The 26,438-nt window shown below is 38.1% G+C and overlaps 1 protein-coding gene across 2 annotated transcripts; it reads right to left on the bottom strand.

Moving 5' to 3' along the window:
* LOC148059873 (microphthalmia-associated transcription factor-like) lies at positions 1-26,316 on the bottom strand. Of its 2 annotated transcripts, none has more exons than XM_087780924.1 (10): positions 26,088-26,316; positions 14,388-14,625; positions 4,983-5,198; positions 4,802-4,903; positions 4,444-4,555; positions 4,252-4,344; positions 4,116-4,166; positions 3,963-4,038; positions 2,743-2,890; positions 1-2,040 (listed from the first exon to the last, which is right to left on the bottom strand). In XM_087780924.1, exons 1-10 carry the CDS (start codon positions 26,189-26,191, stop codon positions 1,663-1,665), a joined length of 1,518 nt encoding a protein of 505 aa, XP_087637050.1. In that variant the 5' UTR covers positions 26,192-26,316; the 3' UTR covers positions 1-1,662. The 2 variants fall into 2 exon arrangements, with proteins under 2 accessions (XP_087637050.1, XP_087637051.1); XM_087780925.1 differs by having other exon boundaries at positions 4,808-4,903.
* Between the last annotated feature and the right edge of the window lie 122 nt (positions 26,317-26,438).

Raw genomic sequence — 26,438 nt, 5'->3', positions numbered from 1 at the left:
TGTGACAGTGAGAACCAAGGGAACTTCAGTCATGATTAAAAACTACTCAACTATATCTACTCATATTTAAGTACATTTTTAAGATGCTTATTAAATACGCTTTTTTGCTCAGTGACCAATGGTTACTATTTGGGGCACAAAATGGAGGTTTGATCTTATTTGTTCTGTTGATTATTCACAATCAATCATGACTTCCATTCCATCATCAGATTCACTGCCATTAACATCGCTTCAAAAAATTTAAAAAAAGAGTGAAAAGATAGCACACAAAAAGGCACATCAGTTGAGAGCTTATATTTCCCCTAAAATATACAATTGCTTGGCATTTAAGATTTGGCTTTTTGTGAATTACATTCAGGCAACTCAGTAGATAGCACTGTTTTAATTCATGATAGAAAAATACTGAATAAATAAAACGAAGGGAGATGCAATTCATAAATAAAGCAGTGTTAATAGGGATGTCCGATTGTTTAAATATCTTACCAAAATAAGTTCTAATGACGCAGAATTAGCACATTTTGTACAGCAGCAGGCGACACACAGGACAGTAAGGCACTGACATCATTAAATACACTATCAGGCGGTAAAGATGATTTTCTGCAGGCACAAAATGTTGCATAGACATTACAAAGCCTGTGCGTCACTGGATTACACACTTGCGTCGTTGCGGTTTTACTACAAAAGGATCATTTAGAATCAATAACGTTAACAATCGACACCGACGCGCTCTCGCTTGGATTGTTTTGAACTCAAACACTGAGAGTTAAGATCCACAGATATCCTCTAGTATACAGTAAACATTTTTTTCAACAGTGATACACTTTAAAAGTTCTGACATATAAAACCAAGTCTCTTTATACTCCTTCATAAGCGGAATCAAACAAAGTACGATAACAAGTCTCTCTTTAAACTAATTCTTGAACATTTTTTGAATAAATATTCCTGACTTTATGCCACATTAAATTAGATTCTCATGGTGGAATTATGATTTGAGCTAAACTATATTTCATAATCTGTTCTCCATGTGAAGGAATGCAGTCAGAGAATAGTGACGAGTTTTGGCGTCTTGGGTCATGTGGTCTTTTTCTTAACGTTTCGGAGACACATGGAAATGGGGTCAGACCATAGCCCCACAGAGATTGTGTGATATACTTGAAGAGAAACGAGGTAAGAGATCATAGACGTGTGCTGATTAATAACGCTCTTAAAGTTTTATTTCTTGGGCTCTTTTATATTAATAAATTAATAGTCAAGGATAAGTTCATAAACATACATAAATAATCTAGAAATGATTAAGTCAATGGAAATAAATCAACAACCGCGTGCACAGCTGTACAACATCGCGTCAATATTTCAAAGGTATCGGCACGAAAGTTATAAATAGTTATTGCTAACAATTGACGAGTCAGTCTTTGGAATCAGTCGTAGCAACGGAAACCAGGCTTTTCACTATCGAACGACTGTTTTACGAGTAAAAATATCTACTTTCTTCTTCTTTTTACATTAATGGTGATTGACTATAGCGATTGGACTTTTAAAATCTGACCTTGAGATTAAAGGTTGATAAATATATACATTAAAAACATGACGATGTTCCAGGTAAACACAAGCAGCAGAAGAACTGGGACACTTGCAGGAGAACAAAGAGTCCAGTAGGGAGTGCTAACAGCACTGGTCGTTCTCATCCATGCTGATGCTGCTTTTGCGACTGCTGTCCTTTGAGGTGTTTGGAGAGACGGACGACAACAGGGGGTCCCCCCCTCTGACCGGTGACAGGTTGTCCTCCATGAGGATGTCGTTGAGTTTGCCGGGCTTGTCGTGGATGATGTAGTGGCCGTCTGAGTAGTTCTGGTGGTCGGCGAGCTCCAGGGAGCTGCCCGGTGCGTCTGAAGTGCAGTGGTGTTGGTGGAGTGCGTAGAGTTCCGGGTGGCAGTCCTCCAGCGCCGGCTCCTGCTTGATGTTCCTGGCGGCCAGCTCGGCGGCGCAGAGCGCCGAAGACGTGATGACCAGGCCGTGAGCGCGAGCCTGCATCTCCAACTCCTGTGAGCGACGACAGAGATGCACACGTGAGCCCGACGGATGGCGTGATGCATGTCATGTGCTGCTAATCGAATATAGCCACCACATAATGTCATCAGTCCACCACTGCTGGAAAACTTATCCTGATAGCTCTTGTGATCATCGAGACGGTTATAAAATATGATTTAAAGATTTTACATTTTTACCGAAAAATATAAAAGTCTTTCCACATTAAAAGAAAAATGATTGTTTTGTTCATGTCAGTAGACCTTGTTTCTTTTAAAAATGGTTAAAAAAAATTGTCATATAGTAGCAGGCTTTTTTTTAATATATATATATATATATATATATAAACTTGTCTATGTCAGGGGTCTTAAATTCAATCAGACAAGGGTCCGAAATCTTTTAGCAGTCAAAGTCGCGGGCCTAAGAAAACAGCACTTATTTTAATATTGTATTATTATTCCTTAAGGTTCAATTGATCCTTATTATCTCTGTGTCTTATTTGCCAAATAAGTTCCAGTTTAACTTATATTGTTGACATCCATAATCTTTGTCCCTTATCTTGTCTTAAACCATTCAGCGGGCCACTTCAGTTAATTTAACATCTGTGCTTGATGTTATTCATTTAATGATTAAATGACCTTATTTGTATCTTATAAATTTGTTTTCTAGTTTGTGATTGGCCTCCTTTCATAGAGCAACTGCAGCTTGAAAGCTCACCTGTATCCTCAGCATCAGGTGTCGATTAGCGTGTTCCAGCTTCTTCTGACGACTCTCCAGCTCTTTGGCTCTTTGCTGCTCCCGCTGCAGCTTCCTGATATAATCCACGGATGCTTTCAGGATGGTGCCCTTGTTCCAGCGCATGTCCCTGAGAGTGACAGGATAGAAACCTTGTTAAAAAAAAACCATTGTTGGATAGATGCAAGGAGAAGTCACAAGGCGGGGGTTTAAAAGCAAGTCGTAAAAAAATGACGCCTGAAGAAATCAAGAGGTCACAGTGTCCAGCGAGCACAATTGATCTTCAGAGTCAAATGGCATGTGGAGCTCAGATGATCCAACTCACAGGCTGACGAACAGAAGTGGATTGTTGGGGGTCATTTGCAGGTGTAAGAGGCAGGGACACAGCAAGGGTCAAGCAAAACAACCACATGTGGGGGGGAGGCCAACAAAGGAACCTCCCGGTTCAACTCGACTCTAAACAATCACACAAAACGTCTCAAAGACGTCTTGCTAGCAGGACGCCGCGTTGTGCTTGTTTAGCCTGAATCAATGAAAGAGACTTCACGCTGCCCCGCTGGCTGATCTTTGATAGTGAGTCGTCGCTCTGCAATGAAAAGCTTGTAGGACAACAGTGCGGGTCTTTGTTTTGGATGTTAGGTCGAGACGGACGATTGAACTCGTAAATCACTTCCACAGACGCGCCGTGACCAATAGAAGATGATTCAAGTAAATTTGCTGTCTACCAGTTTCAACTTTATTTTTAGACTGCTCAGGGTGATGGCCATATTTTACCATCACCGTTTGAATGAGAGAACTTTTGTCCTTCTTCTTGCATTTGCTCATTTTGGATTATTCATAGTCGCTTGTTTGTAGAGAGAAAGAATTAAACTTCGCTTTGAAGTCCAAAAAAAAGATGAAATTAGGAAATGCACTAAAACGATGCATACCTCTGCCAGGGGCTCTGTTGACCTAATCAAAACACAGCATCGAATCAATCAATACTTTCATGATTAAAATATTGTATCCGCACGTTTCCTTAATGGGACATAAACTAGGACCTAAAGAGTTTAACCACCGTCCTCCCGGGGACATCGGCTTTGCCACATTCAGTCAAGTACTTCACCAGAACAATAGAAAACAACCAAAACCCATCACTTCTATTATATCACAGCCCTGAAATCTCAAACAAATCTCCTTGGAGGAGGTAATGTCTCACTTACGGGTCGTTTGATTTTGGAATAAGAGTTCCCAGTTCTTTGATGCGGTCGTTGATGTTGAATCGTCGTCGTCTCTCGACTGCGGGACAAACAGGAAAGAGTTAGATGAGAAATCTTTGTACTCGTCTGGTCGCACTATTTTCGAGCTGCACTCACTCAGGTTGTGGTTGTCTTTCTTTTGTCTCTCCTTCGCCATGGCTCTCACTTCTGCTTCGGGCCAGAATAATAAAGTCTTGTCAGAGAAATTAATTTCATAGAATAATAAAAAAGAAGCTCCAGAGAGACATCGTACCGACTGGGAATCCTTCGGGTCGTTGATAGTTGTCGAATTTTCCGCAGGATCCAGATTTATCCAGCATATGCATGATGGCTGGGGACTGTGACACTGAGAAAGAGAATGAAGAATGTTTAAAAAGATTCAATTAGATTACAGAATGCATATTAAAAGGTTGAAATTGTAAGAGGAGGGATTTCGTCAGCTCACCTGAGTATTCCCTTTTGATGTTGGGGAGGTTGGCTGGGCAGGAGTTGCTGATGGGGACCCCCTGCTGGGACATACCCTGGTTTCCATACATGTCCATCAGGTTAGCAGTCATCTGTGGGTTGAATAATTAGAGTTAGGTCACTCATTGTTTTACTGTCTACCCCTGACTAGAAACACAACACTCACAACCATTCAATCACACACTCACACCTCTGTATGTTTCTGGACTGTGGGAGGAAACTGGAGTAGATCCACGCAAACATGCAAAGAACATACAAACTCCACACAGAAAAGCCACAGTTTGCCTAAAGTGGGAAGCAAACCAGCAACAGACAACATTAATGAATAAAGCGTCGACACATACCGTGTTCGCCATCTGAAGTCCCGGGTCCATTAGGCCGAGGATGTCATCACTGTAACTGGACTCCAGACTGATGATGTCGTCAATGACATCGTCCATCTACGAGAGAGTCACATCATGAGCAAAAAGCTTGTAGTCGAGCATTTCCGAGACAAATTTGGTTCCAAAAGTCAGTCACCTCTTTCTCACAGTTAGAGTTGAGGGTCAGTAAGGCCATAGGGCTGTTGGGGGCGCTGTTGCCCGGCCCTGGCGGCATGCCCCCGTGGTCAGAGGCCTGGCTGGGGCAGGGCAAGCTCAACACCTGAGAGCCAAGCTTCCCCAGGTAGCGCTTCACCTGCTGCTGTTGCGACCTCTGGATGTGGTACTTGGTCGGGTTCTCCAGGTGAGTCTGGACCTGAAGGATTGCCAGAGAACAGGTCAATTTGGAATCGACTTACCGAAGCATCGATTGACCAGACAAGCACATGTTCACAATATATAGGTCACTGATTTTCTTATTATTCTTTAAAAACTTAAAAACTTCTGATGTTCGGTCAAGAGTCGTTACCTCATGAGGGAAATATCCCAGCATCTCAAGCATTGTTGCAGTATTTTTAAGGATCCAAATATAAATAAATAAATAAATAAAGTGTATGTGGAGTTTCTGGGGAGCGGTCTGCCTCCTTCTCCTGCAGCCTGCTTGTGTGAGCAGACACTCATCGGCCTCCTCTTTTTAAAAGGAGCTGAAACCTCATTAGTTATGCATGTTAGCCAATCTGAGGCGAATACAATGAGCTCTTTCAAATCTGTGTTGTTTTATGTGAAATCTGAATTTATTACTTTATGGCGTATCACTTGATGTCAGGATGCACTGCTTACACTAGCAGCCTTTGTTTAGCACGACCACCTTCTTTAAAAAATTTAAAAAAAATACGTGCCCCAGGCCAACTTTTGACCCTCTGTTATTTTTTTCAATCCTTCCCAAAAAAAAAGAATCGTAACCCATCGTACTTTGTGACATACATTTGAAGGTATAAACCTTTATATTGACACAATGTTCCTGCCTAAGAGAAGCCCAGGGGTTAATGTAAAGGGTCACTCCAGGCAGAGCATAAACACTGACTGCATTCAGACACAGTCGCTATATTAAACATCTCATGACGTTGCATGTACAATGCTACGCACGCTACTGGTGAAACTAATTATATTCTTAGCCTAAGAACAAATATACATCAATATTAAAAAATTTAATAAAAACTTTTTGCCCCAAAAAAAGGGCAGATTACAATATGGAAATTACTATTATAATTACAACCCTTAAATCCAATATCATTTGTAAAACAACACTGACAGTTACATAGGAAAATTACAATACGTTTAAAATGATTAAAAGAAAGTCGTTTTAAAAGAATGTGAAAATAAAGTTCGAGTTCAAAATATCAAACAAAGAAAAATATGAAAATTGAAAATGATTGTATATATATATATATCATAAAATCTTGTTAGACATTTGTTTTTACATACAAATGGGTATTTAAATTCTTTGTTAAAGGGACCACAAGGTGAATGAACTCTGCTGAAAGGCAGCAAACTGCCCTCGGGCCATATTTTGGAAGTGCCTGATATAGAGGAAATAAAATAATTATCACGATCATTAGAGTCAATCTCCAGTGGCACTATTTGGAAAACCCTGAGTCAGCAGAGAAGTTGCAGGGGAAGTTCCGAAATATCAAGTAAACGAGAAGAAAAAATGAGTGTGATGCAGTTTTTGGCTCAATAAGTCATGATTGACGTAAGAGAATGTACCGCCCACCTTCTCTGTCTTTTTATCCCCTCACATCTACCTTTTTACCCACCAAGAACAAAATCTCTTTGAGCTTCCTTCACATGATCTACTCCAAAATCATTGTTCTGCCCATGTGAGGGACATTACCATGTAACCCAGAGCCTCCCTGGGGAGCACCTAGGGCTCTCTCAATAATGGTGGCACATTAGTAAGAATTACATAGCTGTGGGCACGACATAGTACTAACACGGTATTGTTCTTCCCCTTTATATGGGGATTCAGGAGATTTTAATGTTGTTGTCATAACAACACGAGGATATCCTATTCAGCAGCAACAAAATGGACAATTTGCAAGTTCGCTACTACATGAAAGCGAAATAAGAAATGATCTGTACATGTCTGGGACTCACCCAACGACCGTCATCTATTCTTTAATAATAATTAGTAGGACTGTGTATTGGCAAGAATCCGGCGATAACATAAATATCACGATACATGTGTGACAATACAATACAATAGAGGCGACATAGCTCAGATGGTAGAGTGGTTGCCTGCAGTCCAAAAGGTTGCAGGTTCAATCCCAGCTCCAGACAAGCTTGTGTCGTTGTGTCCCTGAGCAAGACACTTCACCCTGATTGCTCCTGATGGTGAACTTGGCGCAAGTGTGCAGCCTACTCACATCAGTATGTGTGAATGGTTAAATTTCCCCTCGCGGGACTAATAAGGGATTCTAAAAAAAAAAAAAAATACATTGCTTTAGAAGACATTATATTGTTTCTGTTAAAGAAACAACGCTTTTGCTGGCCTTGAAAACAAAGAATTGAGTATATACTTTAATTTAAATGTGAACGGGCTTGTAGGAAAGTATTTATCAAAATATCAGTAAAAAGTAAAAAAAGTAAACTTATATTAGTAATGCACAATGAATGAATGCATTAACAGTCACAAACAACCTGGAGCAAATTCCAGTATCTGTCAGTATTTAATTTTTAACTATAGACTTTAGTTTAAAGTAAGTAAGTAAGTAAGTCATTTTTATTTGTATAGCGCTTTTCCAGACCAGGGTCACAAAGCGCTTAAACAATCAAAACAATATTCAATAAAGTATATACTTTAAAGGGCAAGATAAAACTGATAACACAACAGGAGTTCCAGAAAATCAAGCCAAAATGAGTCTAAAACATCAGCTTTAAAAGCTCCTGGAGCCTGGTGTATCCTTTCTTTTTCCATCTTTGCTGCCATTCTGCCCGTTGTGTTGTTACTTCTTCTCATAAAGAATGATGGCTGAAATTTAATTGCATTCATTTATTTTTGAAAAGTTACCGGATTCTCTTCTCGCATCTGGGTCAAGTGATACGTAAGTCGTGTTATGGTGAGAAAAACATGCCATGGACTTTATACTTGTTTCATGGTGCATCGGTATTTTACCTGTATCATTCTATTTTTGAAGGTATGTTTACACATTACCATAGCGACCAGAGAGCATGCGGAAGAACAGAATGGGAGAGTGGATGTTACTTTTGTTATGTTTTTGGCGTGACGTTACGAGTACGCTGTAAATAAAGTTGTAACAGAGTTCAGGGTGGGTTCAGGTATTTTGTTATTATATTGAACATATAATAAACAGTTTTACGCTTGTCATATCCTTTTTGTATTTAACCGACACACACCCTGCATCACCCTGCTCCAGTCGCACCGGCATTTTCCAGCCCATTATGTTGGTCCTGACCTTTGTGGTGACGTCACATGTTGCAAACGTTAACGTCTTTAAAACATTTTGATTAGTAGAAATAACTTTAATTGTGCGATTGGAGGACACTTTCTACAACATATTTCACATTTATATTGAACACTTTTTTTAATGATATACCAAAGATTGATTCCTACAAAAATAAATATTGTTTTTGATTGTTAAAGTGCTTTGTGACCCTGGTCTGAGAAAGGCGCTATACAAATAATGACTTACTTACTTACACATTGTACACATTTTAACCACATTTCTAGGTAAATTACATGCCAAGCTTACATAAGTTTCTAGAGCAAAAACATGTACAAACAATTGACAATTTAATATTCACTGCTTTAACTTGCCACTCTTTCTTAGGAAAAATGTACATGTCTGCTTCTTGGGACACTGACAAGCCTGCTCCTGGCTGATGGTGTCGACTGCAAGTATCAGATTTCATTTTTTACCAAACCTTTAACCATCAAATCATTCACACCTTTGTTTGAATTAAAGATGCCGTATGTATTGTTTTCTTTTTTTATTTTGACGTTTGTGTTATCTTGAATTTAAATATAATATATTTACTTTCATCAAAAATGCACTTTAGCATGATAATTAGAATTAGAGTTATACAGTAAGTTGATTGATCGTTTTCTGTGTCTCTCTTTGAGACAAGAATGGAAAAATGGACCAGATGCTCATTATGTTCGGACAAGTCAGATAATCCGGAATGTTTTGGCTGACCTCTAGGTTAAAGGAACTGTTACACGTTGGCAGTTTTTAAGCATAACATTAGCGCTTTCACTCTTTTGGAGAAAAGGTTGCCATTACCATTATCAATAATGGGACAAATACCTCTAGGTTATCTTTGATTAAAATTTTGTGGAGCTATTTAATACCATTTAAGAATAAAGGATTTATTTTTCCTACCTCCTACTGTGTGTGTTGGGTAAGTAAGTTCTAGGAAGTTACTGCCACCTGCTGTCCAATATAGCAAATCGGAAAATGGGTGCAATAAATTATATCTAAGTTCCCTAAAAGGGGATTTAATAAGATTTAAAAAACTCGGGAAAATAATATTAGGTACTTTCTGAGAGCTTCTTGAGTTTTATTGTTTACAAGTGCGTAATTAAACGCAGCGCAAAGTTCACTGGAGTCCTCTGGGCTTGAGAGCTCTGACTGGAACACGTCTGCCTTGTCAACACACTGTAGCTTTTGTTAAAGTAAACTAATGGTAACAGGGGAAAAAGCTTCTGTTATTAAGTGTTTAGTGTGGCAGGGAAGAAGTAATTCGGATTTCACACAACACATCTATACTGTTAATGTAACAAGAGCATGTATGATCTGTTTTAAACAAACAAAAACACGGTTATTGAACTTTGATTCAATTTACATTGCGTCAAGTCTCAGTGTGTATTCTATTTGCTGCTATGTTTCGAAAACTGACACAAACAAGTCCAGTCATTGTATACCAAAATGTTTTTGGTACATCAACAGATCCTGAGGCCGTCGGCAGCAAAAACGTTAGCGAGGACGCAGACAAAGCTCGCCGCTGTCATGATAAGAGGGCCTCCGTTTGACAAATACTGATCTGTGTTTTCCTTTTCCCCCCTTCCTGCATGCTTCAGGCATTCCACGATGATCCTACAGGATACATTAACAAGAATGCCCCATTAGTATGGAGACGAGAAGAATGGGCCACTTTGTCTCACAGTTAAGCGGCTAACATGCTTTGCGGAACTTGCAGACAACAACTGTAATGCTAATGTTAAACAACTACATCAGAGCCAAGCTTGGCAGGCTGCGGTTTGACGTATTGTCATGCTGCTACGCTAACCCATAGCAAATCAACCACAACGTGGAAGCCTTTGATTCTCAGCATTGTGTCCAAATTAGCATGGATTGTAGCAACAACATAAATTACAGATTATCACAGCGGAATCCATCAAAGTTCGTCATGACAGGAGCTTTTCATGAAGGACAATTATGTCCAAATTCAATTTTACTGCAGAACTTTAAAAGCATTATCTCAAACCATTTACTTAAGACTGTAACCTGGTAAAAAGCAGATTTTTCGGTTTTTTTTGTACATTCTGGTCATGTGCAAGATCGTATAAACCGAAAGAAATCTGCATTTTCAACCCAGTTTGAGAGTACCTTGTTCTTTTCATGGTCCCAGAATCATAATTCCTTTGATTTTTTTTTTCTTCTCAAGAAATCATTTAACCCTTCTAGGAAGTTATCTTGCAGTGCTTTCAAAGCGATGTTTTTTTCTGAAATATGTCGTGGAATGAAAGCAGTGGGGGCTAATTACGAGCATTCTTCACTGAATTAGCGTTTGGTGTGTGGTAAGGCTGTGCTCGCCTTTGTCTTGATCCCTAAACTGATCCCTTACTTATTCCCCAGGAGGTCAGAGGCCACTTGGTTAATTAAGGGTCCAATCAGTCTTTAGATAAACTCATCTGAGATTAATGTTTGCACTTTTTGAGGTCCCGCAGCTCTGCCTGGTACCCCTGAGCCGTGTGTGGACTGTTGATAATCTACCCACAGACAGAAGGGCAGGCTAACCCAGCTCAACAGCAGCAAGCTGGAACGGCCCTTTTTCTTTTGACGACTTCAGTCAATGAAGAATGTCTGTAAGCTCTTGCCAAACTAGAAAAAACAACTCTTAACGTATTGTGCGCCGAGTGAGGGTTCGGGGAGGGGGCATCCTAAACCTTGCTGAAGATTAAGGGGGACGTAAGATAAATTCACTCGGAGGAGCTTTGAAAACAAATAGTGTATTTTCCTGTCACTGCTGGCCCATGCCACACACATCCAAAGTGTGGGCAAGCAACCATGAAATCCGAAAATGTGTTGGGATGGATTAAGTTTAACAGAGATGACTAGAGCAATAAACATCCGATCTCCAAAATAGAGTCCCTGTACTTCAGTTTAAACTTTTTAATTAATTTTGCAACATGTCTGTGGTGGTTCTCATTCTTCAAGACTGGTGTTTAGAATTGAATGCTTCTGGACTTGGCTCAGGTGTAAGCCTTATTTAATCACTTAAGAAGATAACAGAATAACAGAAATATTTGGACTGCTCTAGTCCTGACACATTTATCATTTAACAGCTCAACCCTTGTGTTATCTCTGGGTCAAGGTGACCCGAGTGCCCCGAAAAACAAATGTAATTATTTTATCCCTTGTGTTGCTTCTGGGTGAACGACCTCCCTGGCATCCAGAAATACATTTGCAGTGGTTTAGGTCGTTCACCGTTGGTCCTTTGGGTCACCTGGACCCTGAGATAATACAAGGGTTAACTTATGGTCACTTGTTCTATGATAAGGATTGAGCTACAGTAAATATTCTGTTGAGTAACAGAAAAGTATGAATAAGGTGCAGACATCATAAGTTAACTCCTGTCTCTGCTCCCTTTCCATCTCAGGAGCCAACATTAACCCACAAACACATTTTATTCAATCTGCAAAAGATTTAGATGCATAATTTAAAGTGTATCAAAGACTAGACCACTATAAATAAATGTTGATATCTTCAAATCCATTTCTAAAACCCAAGACCCAGGGGCCATTGCCGGCCTAAAAAGTTATTTTAAGTGGCCCGCAGGATGGTTTGGTCAAAAGTAGATAAATGTTGGCGCCGCAGAATGGTTGCCTTGGTACTTGGTTTTGTTTTTCTATTGCTTATTTTGTGTGTTTTGTTTTTTTACTTTTATTTTGTACCGTCGCCACAAAAACATTTCTGTTTACAACACTGGCAATAAAAGTTTCTGATCTGATATTGTGATCTATAATGATGCCGGTGATTAAAGCTTTTAAAGACTTCAGACAACAGTAAAACTGAGGTTGATGGAAAGGAATTTGAGGGCAATTTGACGCTTCCAATGAGAGAGAGTTGGATAAATATAAAATTAGTTTGGCCCGCGACCAAGAGTTGTAAAAGATTTTGGCGTGATTGAGTTCAACATGGTTTGCTTTTCTAGAGCGTGTTGAGGGAGGACAATTTAAGGTGTTTATTATATGGTGCCAACATTGAATATAAATGTTCGACCTAGTTTAAAGTTTGAGCCAAGACCAAGTGGTAACTAGGTTGGATGATAGCAATGCTTTCTTACGTTGAAAAGAATATTGACACAATTGTAATATAATCAAGCGTTAATGGGAAATTTGCCATTCACAATTGATTATTTAAACAGTGCGAGCCTCCAACATCAGATAAATCAGATGACTTAAAGGGAAGAAATGCCATGCTACTTGCAATCCAAGAAATATAAATAAATAACTAAAGTATTTTTTGTGGCAGACATGTTCATAAGGTAATCAGGTAAGTTTTAGAATCTGTTAAAATTACTAATATTGCATTAGGGTGGAGTTGCCCCTGTAGATATCACATAAGGTACAACCAAATTATTAACAATAACAATAACAATAATAATAATCCATCCATCTAATGCTACTTAGCCATTAGATGGATGGCTGTGGGGGCAGCAGCCAGAGCAAAGAAGCCTAACCTTGGCTCTGCCCAGAAAACTTTCCCAGATCTTCTAAAAGAAAACTGCCGTGTTTCTAGGTCAGGACATATCCTGAGGAATTTCGAAGGCAACCCAAGAACCTGAAGTTACGACTGTGTCCATAAAGTGTCAAATGGCTTAACTATGAAATAAATATTTGTTCGATAATTGATTTTGATCTTATCTTGAAAACTGAAATAAAACAATTGTTTATTGTAATTAAACCATTTTCAACAGATCAGACACAATTTCTTTCAGAATGAGAGAAAATGTCATTATCATTTATGCTCCTTATATATTCTTTTCTATTTCACTATTGTGAATATTTAGTTCATTTTATTTAATCAGATTGTCTGTCCGTTATTATTTTTACAATTGTTAGTTGTGTGTTCAAGAGTGTTCAACATTTGTACTTGTTTTAAGTGTTCATCTGCAATGACAGTTGCATGTTTAATTAACAGATATAATCATACTTAGTTTGTTTTTTTATCCTTATGTTATTCAGATATTTATTTGGCTTTAAATAACTTGTCTTTTTTTATTTGTCTATCTACAGCAGAACTTTGTTTTACATTTGACAGTGATTTTTAGCAAAATCATGTTTTTACTTCTATTGGTACATAAATAAAATAAGATAAAGAGTTGTGCAGACAAATATCTTTCAACTCTGAGTATTTAAGTTAATACAACAAAGGTAAATGAGGCGTCCAATGTTTTTTGGTCTGGCAAAATAATGTTATCCTTTAATATGTAAACATTGCAGACATTATAGTTATGCAACAATGTTTGGAGCTAAAGGAAAGTATTAAACCTAGTGTTATACTAATTCTTATTTACTCCAGACAACTGAAAACAACTTTTCAAACAAAATGATCACACCCTTCCTGAATAAAAAAAAAAACGCATTCGAAATCATCCTTCAACTTGTCAAGCGCGTGTACTGAAGTCCATGAATGCTTTCACAAACATGTAAGACAAGTAAAAGTGCATTAGGGACCCAACACAACCGACAAGTAAAAGCAGATGTAGTTGTTGAAATCCAACAACACAATCAACAAAGTCATTAGAGCACAGCTCAACTCCTGAAACCAGCGCCTCCGATAAACAAAATGAAAGGTGAAAACTTACCAAACTGTCTAGTAAAATCACACCTGTAGACACAGCGTTCTCTAGCCGGACAGAAAAATCTTAGTCTCCTGTCCCTCGGACTGCCAGCGAATCAAAGCTATGAAGAGATGTGAACGTAGCTGAGCAAATAGGATTAAAGATGCCTAAATCCAAACGGCTGGAAGCACAGCATGCATTAAAGAGGAATTCTCTCAGGAAAGATAATCCCCATATACGCATTTTAACACACTTCACTCACTCCTGTTTTTTTTCTTTTTTTTTCCAAGAGAGTCGTAGTAAAACCATGATTGCCTGACTGCCCACACACGAGTCAATGGAGACTATAAATACTGCCTGCAACACTCACCCTGCTGCAGTGACACACACAAAGTCCAGAGGTGGAAACTTTAAACAGCTGTTATAAGTCATGTCTAGCACAGTCCCCCAAATCCCCAAGCAGATGTTCTCTTACCTTCAGAACCTCCATTGGCACCTGGGCAGCAGGTGGAGCGCTGGTGGGAACGGTGACATTGATGGCGGGGGTCTGTGCTGCCGTGGTTTGAGGGTACTGCGAGGCCTGTTGTCTCTGCTGCTCTCGCCGCTCTTGCTCCTGTAGCTGCTCTTTCATCAGCTGCTGCCGCAGTAGGATGCGCGATGTCAAGGCCGAGGAGCTCAGCGGGGGTTTGGAAGAGCCATGCTGGTCTGCCGGGCTGCGCAGATGGAGAGAAAAAAAAAGAAGAAAGGAGCCGTGAGACGGGGGGACAGTGATATCAGACGGAGGGGATGGAGAGGTCAGACGAGGTGGGAGAGGTCAAGCAAAAGAGAAGAGAGCCCACCGAGATTAGCAGAAAAGTGGAAGATAAAGGGAGAGACGATGAATCGAGAGGTCAAAATGAGAACAACTTTATATTATTATTCAATGGTATTTACTGTTTTTGTGAACCATTAATGCATAGATTTGATATCATTCTTTGGTGAGCTGCCTCACTCTAAATGTGTATCAGTCAAACTGGAGATCAATTTTTTAACAAAATATAGCACTTAAGTCCCATTGCAGTATTTAAATTATTTACATCTTTGCAAACTACAATTGATCAGTTGATAATCTGATGATTATTACTGTGCCTCAGAAATACCTAAAGAAAAGAAAAATGTATTATCCCCACATGTATAGGTTTAGAAAAATGCTGGCTTAAATTGGCATTGAAAAGAAATTTGGCCAAAAACAATTATTGGATGCAACTTGAGGAAAAGTCGCAATAAAGTAGGAAAACAACCATGTCATACAAAATTTAATCAAACAGTTTAATGAATAAATGTTTTGTCTATAGGCTAATAAACCTTTATTTTCTATTGCGATCTTGTTTTCTCGTCCAATAATTTAATGTAATTTTTTGTTTTCCAATGCCACTTAAAGCCGGCAGTAATAAGTAGTTTCAGTGACTTTATTCATTTTCTAATCTTTACTGCTAATTAATTTAATTTAACTCTATAAAATGTGAAACAACATGTGTTATGATTGAAAGCTGTCTAAAGTTTCTATATTGTAATCATTAATTTGAAACTCTTTACTAATCAAATATATTTCAGTGGTGAGTTTAGCACCTATTCATTAACTAAGTATGTTAAATGCAAGTTTAAAAAACCAAACACATATCAGATTCTGGTTCACTTGCCTAACATTTACCATGAACTGTTCGACCCACAATAGAAAGAGGAACCCTTTTTTTTTTTTTGTACGCGAGGTTGTTTCACATTTCCCACTCTCTTCAATCTAGACGGCGACTCCCCAGACGAAGTCCTGCGATTCCTAAAATAGAGGGACTCTGCTGAAGCAGAAGTTGTCGGAGTGAGGCCTTCATCGAGTGAGTGATCCTTTTGATAAACTCTAAAAAATGTCTGGCCAATCCAGCTGTGCAGTAATCGCACTAATTAGCCGGCCGAGTCAAACCCCGGCTCGCTCTGCACCGCGTTCAGTGGCGGTGGAACCCCCAACATACCACCTTCTCCTCCCATCACAGCGTAATCTCATGTTCCGCACCACACCGGTGAATGGCAGAAGTGGCCGCCCGATTGATATTTACCATCAGAAATGCCTAAAAAAGCAAGTTGTTTATGTGGAACAAACCAAGGAGCCCCTCGCTCATCTTTTAAAATGACGACCTATCCTCAAAGCTCTTGCACAACAGACTTAAAATAGACGCTGATAAAAAAAGAATCTGCTTAAGGGGCTGAAACAAAGTTCATTAATGCAACACTCTTACCCCTTAGAATTTGAATGTCAATTGAGAAGGATTCTGAACGAAAAGTGGGAAATATTTCCAAAAAATAAACCAAAATGAAGTAGAGTGTAAATCAATTATCCAGCCCAGAAATACAACAAAGACCTTTTGTGAACTTATCCTGTGAAAGTTAAGCAGCACAATCACGTTCATGCAGTCTACTCCATAAATGAAGCTGGATCGGTGCCAAACCTCTTTGATTGTGAGGTTTTGCCCAAATTATGTTCCCTTTATCCTGGAGCTTAACATGATCACAGAGTCACGGCGGTGCACTCAAGTTTTCATATAAACAATTAATTGTTCCTGTATTCGATCAAAATAATTTCAAACCTTTTAAGCATTTATAGTGCGCTATAAGAATATATTAATACACTTATTAATATCACAATATTATTCTTTTCACAATACTGTTTTGGTATTCTTTTTTTTGTCTTGCAAATTATATATTTAATTTTTATTATACCGGTAGTTATTTTATGTTTTGCATTTCAATGAAGTGTGTTTAAAATTAAACAATAACACATTTTCTTTTCTTCCTCTTAATTAATAAACCGCACATTTTAATAGCAGGCGTGATTTACAAAGATGCAGTTACGAATTTGTCAAGAGACATGCAGTCTGTAAATCCTGCATCCAGAGTTAAATACAGTATTGCAGTACTACTGGGACAATACTACAAATATATCATTGTAACAACAGTATCGCTATATATCGTATGGGTGTATCGCCAGATTCTTACCAACACACACCCCACATTCATAGTCCATTGAGCTCCATTAGCCTGTAGGCAATATCTTTCTGGAACATGCTCGCACAACACACACAGACAGTGGTGTAGCATTGGAACTCTCATGATAAAAGTAAGGAATTCAAAGATTTGTAGATCCATTAATCTTTTCTTATCCTTTATTTAACTATTCCTGACTTTTTGTTTTAATCTGGTGACTTGTATTTGAGTTATTTTGACATAAAACAGACTGACAAAAGTTGTCTTTGTAAAACTGCCTTTTCTTTCTATATCAGGCCCACTAAAACTTTTTCATTATGCTATAAAATTGTCAAGTCAAAATGATCAAGTTATTAAAAATAAATAATTTATATATTCATTCCTTTAATTCATAAATATTTTCAGAGTTCTTTATCTTCCAAACACCAAATCAGCCGTTTTAATTGACAGCCGACTTTAATCGTTTTAGTGCTCAATGGGCGGACTTTATGATAAAGAAAGCAGTGACCGTTTGGTGTTAAAAAAATTGTTTATGTACTAACATTAACAGAAAAAAATGCCAAAGTCAAAGGTCAACAGAACAAAAATGTATATTTGACAAGGATAATGTGACTGAGTGAACTGTGCAGTCTTATTACTCTCTGGGCAGAAGACATCCGTTGTTGTGAGTTTAGGGTTAGATTCAGAAAAAGTATATTAATCTAGTGACGGGTTGGATGATTTATTGAATGTCATGTGATCTACCCACACAGCCTTTTTGATCAGCGGGTACGTCACGGTATCGACCAATCCTGGTTAATGTATTTTAGACAAACGACTAAAGTATAAAAAAATCTTTTGACCAAAATGTCACAGCTTGAATAAAAAACCCACAAAAACGAGCTAATAAAAGTAGTTAGTCATTGTGACTCTTGAACCTTCCAGCTGATACATGCTGCGTAGAACCTTTAAAGGTTAAAAATGTAGAAAAGATGCTTCGCATGCTTTGTCCTTTTTCTCTCAGGGTAGAATGCCTTCTATATTCTAACGAATAATGTTGCCGTCTGTGCCCAAACACCCCTTATATCCCTGTAGAAGTGTTAACTCAGCCCAGCCACTATCTTTCATTATCTGTACAAGAAGTGCCGATAAGAGAACAACCTTTCACTGTCTCGCTGAAACTTATGAATTGGGCGTCTCATAGACTGCTGTTGTCCTAAATGTCTCTTGGCCCTTCCAGGCAACTGACGGTCCCACCAAAAAAATGTATTTTCCGTCACCTTCAAATGCAACATCACTAGAGGCTAAAGGTTTTAATAGTCTCCACCTCAAGATGATGAAAGATTCTTGGAAAAAAAGACAAAGCACAACTTTGATTCACGGAAACTGCAGAGATATCTGAGAAAACATGATAAAGAGAGGTAAGCGGAACAACAACTTCCTGGTTCAGATGATTCCTTGCTTGCTTACTCATCTGGATTGCTATTGGTTGCTTTAGACCAGAGCATGATGTTGTATGGCTCAGGGGCTGAAGACTGCCCTTTGACCCTTTAAGGCCCCAATGAACAGTATGTAATAATAGAGGTGTCAATTTATTATCCCTAAATTGACCTAGTGTTTTTGTCATTAGGGATCAAGTAAGCAGCAACTGAATGCAGTATAAAATACCACACTCCACATGCCAGTGTGCGCCATCTGCTGGGGAAAAGGGACAATTTCATGGAAGTACAGACTAATGTTATTTGATCATATTCACGTATTCATCATTAATTTTCTGCCGGTGAATCCCTTAGCGAGTTGCAAGCGGTTACGGTTGCTGGTCTGTCACACAGCACGTAATTACATTTAATAGGTTTGGCAGACCGGATAAGAAAGGCATACTTGGCCCACGAGCCATAGTTTGTTCATGTCTGATTTAGACAAAAGAACAGTATTCAGCGCTGCTGAGGCAACTAAAAGTTTCAGCAAATATGTAATACATCAGAAAGTCTATGACTAGAACGTCATGTGTTAAAGTCTGTTCTCAGCAATAATTGACTTTATGATCAGACACTTTTTAGAGGGATTAAAAAGGTTGATTAAAAGATAAATCAAACGCAATTTTAAAATGTGGAATACTTTGATAGTAGCAAAATATAGAAAAGGTTAAAAAAAAAATATGCCAGCAATAAACATTATTTTCAAAGTTTCCATTAGCAATTGTCCTCAAACGTTTTGTCATTTGTCCATTAAAATCTTATCTTTTCTTAGACTTAGATTGTGTCATCTTCTACTTTCTTCTTATAGAAACTTTTTTCCTGTTCTTGTTTTTATTTTTAATAATTATCATCTGTATTGCTGCGTATTGCCATTTGGAAAAACAATTTCCCAAAAGAGACCTCCTGAGGGATCAATAAAGTTCTATCTATTTTTTTTAGGGTCGAATTACATTTTTCGTTCTTATTCATAAGAAGTTAATAAAAAATATTATAAAGCATCACAATTTATGCAACACAAAACATTCGGGTAAGTCTTATTTTAATAAATGATGATGATTTAATCTAAAACTTTAATCTCATATTTGTTTTACCTCTAGTTTGAATTAAAAGTGTTTTTACACCAGTAAACATGTTTACACCAAGTACAGAATGATGTAATGTGAGATCTGAGGCAGAATATAATGCTCTTAAATAAACAGTATTAAAATGGTAATGCTGTGTATTTAGGAGCAGTTGTAGACATAAGGGCAGAATTGTAGTCAACATTGCATCATGTATTAGGCGAGCTCACTTTTATGAATTTTATTAAGTTTTATAGCAGTTACTTATGGAGAAGCTATAGATATTTATAACTAACAGAAAATGTAAGAAAAGTAATTAAAATGATTATTAGAGACTTGAACAGCATACTTCAACATGTCCAAACACGCCACCTCATTCTTTTAGCATAATAATAGCGCGACCTATTGGTCAATGATGGTACAGCAATCTAAAATCAACCATCGTCATCACATACATTGATAACTCAACCATATCAATTTGAAGGTTCCATATAGTTAGCCTCATATTTTCATATCTATTTTTACTTACAACTTCACAATAACAAACGCCAAAAAAAGAATCCAAAACCGTTATCATTTCTATCATTGATAAGATACAAGAAGGATTTCAGTCCAGGATTTGGCACAGCTGTACTCACAGAAGGTCAAAAGAGCAGGGTCTACACACTTGCACTCCAAGCGCCTGCATGTTTGTTTTCTTTCTGAAGGTGCACCACCTGCCCTTGGACAGCAGTGAAAAGTCATGCTGGCAGTGCTGCTTGAAAGCATGTCAGAGGGGGGTGGCTCCTGAGTCCGGTCTGGACCCTCCAATGGCTACAAGGAGTGCAAGGAATAGGACCGGCCCAGCGAGCAGAGCAGGCTGCAGGAGACACACTGTTCCACAGAGTTTATAAGCACACAGATATTGTTTCACTTTGGACCAGCGGGTCAAGATCGAGAAACGGCTCCTATTCATTGTTTTATTATACATGCGACACAATCGTTTCACAGGCATGAACTGAATAAAATGACATTTATTAATATCCACACAACAGTCCACCTGGGTATTTTGTTACCCCCTCAAGCAGGATGTTAACCTACTTGTCTAGACTGCACCGTGCCCCTGTGCTGCCCCCGTTACCCTGGATTACCTGGAACAAGCAGAGGAAATAATGTAGGGTTGAATGCATATTTTTTACTAAGATCAGGTGTTTCGATTATCAAATCTGCCACACCTTTTGGTGGAGTTTTGGACAACTGGAGTTTTGGACAATTCAGAGTCAGTTAAAAAGAGGGTAGAATGATTTAAAGTGTATTTCTTTACCGTAATGTTATAATAGTTTATTTTAATACTATCTTGAACTTTACAGTGGTTTACTTACAATCATGCACTTCAAAAGGATCACATCATATACGAACAATTGTATAATTCTCAGAGGATCAGACAAAATGTTTTAGAAATTGACAGAATTTTCACTCCATACCTAATAATTGTTATTTTTCTTTCTGAACATCTGTTTCCATCAAGTGATTAACAATATTTATCAGGCTCATCCAAATCCATCGATATTTAAACCTCATTGCATGTCCTATAATCTTCAAGCCATAGACATTTTGGTTTAATTGAAAAAGATCAATTGTTGTTACATTCCTTCTGGGAGACATCTTCTCCATAAAAACATACAAACAAAGATTTCATTAGCTATCCATACACTGTAGCTTCCAAGTCAAACCTGAATGACACAAGCTGTCTACATGCTTACACATACTTATCATCATCAATCTGTATTTTCCCAGCACACTTTTATCTTATGTTTTCATTAAGTTAAAGGGAAACTAATGTGTTGATCTAAGTGTGTCTTAAATTGATCTTGGACCTTTATTGAACTCATTGGTACGTGTCTGTTTCTACAAAACTATCTTTCAATTAAGATTAAGATCTTGTTTACCAGAACCACACCCACTTTGGTGTGATAGAGGCTTGTCACCACGTGTCATCAATCCTGTAAAACCTCCACCTGCGAGGGACTCCTTTTATAAACTTAGCAGGAGTGTGGAGTAGTGAAGCCCATTATTATGTCATAATGGGGCTTCGCTCCTGTCGCCTCTTTCAGACGAAGAAGAACTTTATAAAGTAATAACCTTTAAACGGAGCATCATCATGATAAGGCACTTACTTATCATGATGATGGGATTTGACAATATTTACCCTTTTAAGTTTAAGGGTGACACCCAGTAGCAGGAAGTTATTACTCGAGAACAAACTACACCAATTAAAAGACGTCTGTCCCACAACACTGCATATTTGTTAATTACTATATCAGTTTATTTTCCAGCTTTATCACTCAGTAAGTTGGAGCTCTAATACCTTATGTTAACAAAGTCCTCCACATAACCCACTGTGGGAGCTCAACTGGTTCCTGTTCCCACTGGAATCAAATAGACGTTTTGTCTTTAAACTGAATACACGCCATTATATTAAGCTCATTTGTCAATGAGAGGAGAACAACTTAACATGTATGAACAAATAAAAACATGACGGTTGACAGAATGCAGAGTCATTGTGCCCAAATGCCAATAAAGCCGACAGACAATAGGAGGACAGACGATGACAAAAGATTAATTTAGCAGTAAAGTCATGCTTTTCTCTACTCATTTTATCTTGAGTTGCTTGAAAGAGATCACCTTCTCAAACACCATAGAGAAGGAGAGATATTTAAAGCATGTAAACGGCTGCAGGACCAAGTCAAATATTCTTTTAACATGCTTTCAGAAGCTATAGCTAGTTTAGGAAAAAAACCCCAAGAAGATATTAAAAAAAAGAATGTTGTTCACTGTGTAATCATTAATTACTTGCCATATATTCAAATTAAAAAAATAATAAAACATTGACACAAATGTGTTTTTTCCACTTTTCTTCAGCGACTGTGACAGTGTTTAATTAGAAAGTTTTACTTTCTTTCTCAATGTTGACTTTTGATTTTGCCGTTTTTAATAAGATTACTGCTAGTTCTGACAGCAAATTATTGAAAGACGCAACCAGTCATATGAATGAGGAATAATCACATATATTTTTTCAGAATATATCAAATGACTGAAAGAAATATTTTTTTTTAATAAAGACCATTTTTACGTGAAGTTGTAATTGTTTAATTGCAGATAAAATTGTTTGATTACAGTAAATTGTTGGATTGCAGTTTTAAAAGATCTAAGATTGTACATGAGTAATCTACACATTTGTATTAACTCAAAGTATACAACTGTTTAAAAATGTACTGCAACTGATGTAAAGGACAAGACATGTTTTAAAAAGAACAAACAGCTTTGCCATTGGAAAAAAAAGGACTCTGGCTTGAACTGAGAGTGCAGATAACCGTTAAATTCATGATTAATGAATATACCACAAATGACGCATAAATAGTGAGTTAACAAGGTTGCTTTTGTTTGCTTTGCTGTAAGGATTTATAACTTTCAGATCTATGTTGATATATTGGGGTCATTTCCACTGGCGAAAAACTACAGGAAAACTCTTTTCTAGAAAACATCCCAGCCAGGATAGCAAGGTTAGGAAGGTCTTATAGAGATGGAACATTGTTCGACAACACAATGACACATTTGATTGCTGCAGCAAATGAATTCCCCCGAGGAAGACTATCTCGGCTGAAATTTAAAAAACAACTGCTAATTGATTCACTGAATGCTCCAAGCTATTTTTAGTTTAGATTAAATTTCTGCCCAAAGATTACATTTTTAAAGGTTACAAGGGAAAGTAATTAAAAAATGTTACAAACAAAATGTGTTTACTTTTAGACAGATGGGTAAAATAGTGAATTGTGGCCCAGAATCCTGCTTTGGGTCAAACTACCAAAGTTCTTTCTGGACTAAAAATCGAATTTATCTATATTTTTACATGTGTGGTGTACCCCATAATGTAGTGGCAAGCTTTCCAGTGTGACCTCATACAAAAGACAGACAATTCCCACAGGTTTCCTAACATGCATCAAATTGTTTAACAGACCATAAGGGAGAGAACCCAATATTTGTGTCATCAGGACTTCACCGGGTCAGCATCTGATGGTGCAATGTGCAACTATTGGTCGTACGCCAAGGTTCTCACCATCACAAGCACTTATGCACACCTCCACCAAAGAGCTACTTCTACAGGCTTTATAAAACACACCATACGATCATGTGAATATAAATCTTCCTAGATTTAAATAAAGAAAATAAAAGACTTCCTCAGCTTTCACCTCACACTTCGCGTTCACTTGCACTAGCATTTCAGTATCCTTGAATCTCTAGCAAGTTTCTTAAATTGTTGATATATAACTATAATAAAACATTTTGTCAACATAGTTACCTATTGCTGTGTTGAGTTGTTTTTTTTACAAAGAAAACCATTCCACTTTTAGCCATTTCCTACCAGGGCTGATGATTTGAGCAGCAGCGATACAAGGAAAAGATGACACGTTCTGAACCTTCCGAGATCCAAATCAAAATACAAAACATTGCTTAATATAATAAGTCAAATTCTCACTTCTCACTGTCTGTTCTTTAAATCACAGCAAAATGCAGAACTACAACTTTCGTTTTCCTTTTTCGTTTGGCAATAATAGTCTGGATACATATTCTTGGTGAAACTGCCTTCAATTCGAAAGAGTAAAACTTGGGTGATTGGTTGACCTCAAATGATGGACACAAGTGTGAACAAGGTGATATTTTTTGCCTAATTTTGGCAACTTAATCAGCATCTGATAAAAACCTCTCCTCTCGACACTCACTTCCTCTTGACACATCCCTCTAAATTTACACTGCATAGAAGACTAGTCCCACTCCGAGTCTCACATCTATATAAAGCACAAAGTCTGGCACGTCGTCTTTGAGAGTCTTGATCCAACAAGACGCAGCTTCTCACAAAGAACAGAGTCTGCAGCCATAAAAACACATCAGACATGTCAATTATGAAGTTTAAAAAATGCATTCTACCCTTTTTATTTCCTAAAAATATTTCGTCATTCACGCAGTATGACTGTTATTATGCTTGGTCATTCTCATGTGGTCAAGAGGAAGCGATGAATTGCGTCAGAACTCTGGGCGAAATCGGAGGTAATCAAGAATGTAAGGATTCTCCAGAACCAAAACCTCCAGAGAACTGAGCCTCTGAATGCAACACTGCTGGGACTTCCCTGGTGCAGACTCTGTAATAGCATAATAAAATTCCACTAATCGAGAAATTAGTTTAAAAATGTAGAACTTGGTTAATGGTTAAATCTTTTCCTGCATGGAGTCGTATTTTGCCTTGATGTTACAAAACATAAAAAGGGAGAAACTGGATCATTCAGAAAAGGTTAAGAGTTTTGTCATTACAAAGATGTTCTGTTGGTTTGACGTCTGTGGTACTGAATATTGTTCCATACCTCAAGGCGAACATCAAAAGATCCCTTTTGTTATCCTCATCATCGCGAGGTTGATGTAATGTAATTATCACAGTCACAGAGCATTTGAAAACCGACTGGAGAGCCGAGAAAAACAAATTGGAAAAACTCAACTAACGCTTGGTATCTCTACAAAAAAACAACAACTATATAATTCAGTATGTTTTGTTTTCAACATTAAAAATGTATAGCTTAAGCTCATTAATGTTGGGTTAACTGTGATAGACATTAACATTTGTCGTGGATGACAAACGTAAATTATTATGTAGCAGTTGAACAGGTTTATTATCACCTCCGCCAAGTAGATAATAACTTTGTAAGCCAAACAACTAAATTTCAATGACATTTCCATGACCTGTTGGTATTGGGACAAGAAACAGACGATCAAATTTTGTTAGGGCTCCGAATGACCACCTGGAGCCACATATCGTGGTGTGTTATGGTGTAGAAGGAGCTGGAGCTTGTGGTGAAGGATTTTCTGACACTACAAACCTGCAACCCTATTTACACCAATGTAATAACTTTCCATTGTCAAACTAGCGAGTAAAATTCTTCACTAAATGGTGGGCAATAAATGTCTTAAAGGGCCACATTATATGCAGGAACCATTAGAAGGGGCCATCCTTCTTAAGAACAGAAGCCTTGACGTAACAAAATACTTTTGAATAACACTAAATTACAGTGTCATTATTAAGGGTGAACAATCTTATCATGGTTATTTAATTCCATATCATTTTCTTTTACTAAAATATGATCAACATAAATGAATAACTTTATGGATAGGTTGGTTATAAGTGGTAATTATATGATTATTTTAAAAAATTGAAGTGATATGTCTTAGTTTTGGAGCATCATTAAAAGCAGGACAACACACGAGTATAAGGTCATGTAGATGTTCACATATGGAGAGAACACACTCCAAGAATGAAGTGTCAACAGCCAAGAATTCGATCGATTGATCAGCCTGGCAAGCATCAATCGAGCCTCCTCTTCAGGCTAATATTTGAAGTGGATGTTAACAAGACAACACCCAAGTGTTGCATAACAACATGCCAACAAGATAACCATTAAGAATGGAGCGGCTAAGCTTCATCCTGGTCCAGTTATACGTGTGACCGCACACTGTCTGCTCCAGACTTGTGCGGCGAAAACCCCAGAGTCCTCACCCATAAGTCTCACCCCAGCACGAGAACGACTCCAGCATGGGAAATAACTGTCCCTCGGCACTGACCTGTTTTTCAGCGGCTGACTCTTCAGTTCGTAGTAGGTTTTGGGTTCTTCTTGAAACTCTTCTCCCACATCGAAGTCGGGAACTATACCCGATTCCGCTTGCATGTTTGCTCGAGTGAACTTTAGTCAGTTAAGAACGACAAAAACACTTGAGGAACAACAAACTAATTTGTGCCGGCGTGTTTCTTCTAAGGTACCAACCACTGACAAGGCGAGCCGCATCTGTCGAGAACCCGGACGTAGTCCCGAACGACCGCGCGCCAGCGGGGACGAATGAAGCGGAGAAGCCGCGTGAACTACCAAGACCAGAATGCAGCGCGGCTGTCAATGTCAGCTTGCTTCTGATTGGCCG

This window comes from Callionymus lyra, chromosome 19 (assembly GCF_982586985.1).
Source record: "Callionymus lyra chromosome 19, fCalLyr1.hap1.1, whole genome shotgun sequence".
NCBI lineage: Eukaryota > Metazoa > Chordata > Actinopteri > Syngnathiformes > Callionymidae > Callionymus > Callionymus lyra.
The sequence above is the reverse complement of the archived record's forward strand: the minus strand, read 5'-3'. Positions and strand labels throughout refer to the sequence as shown.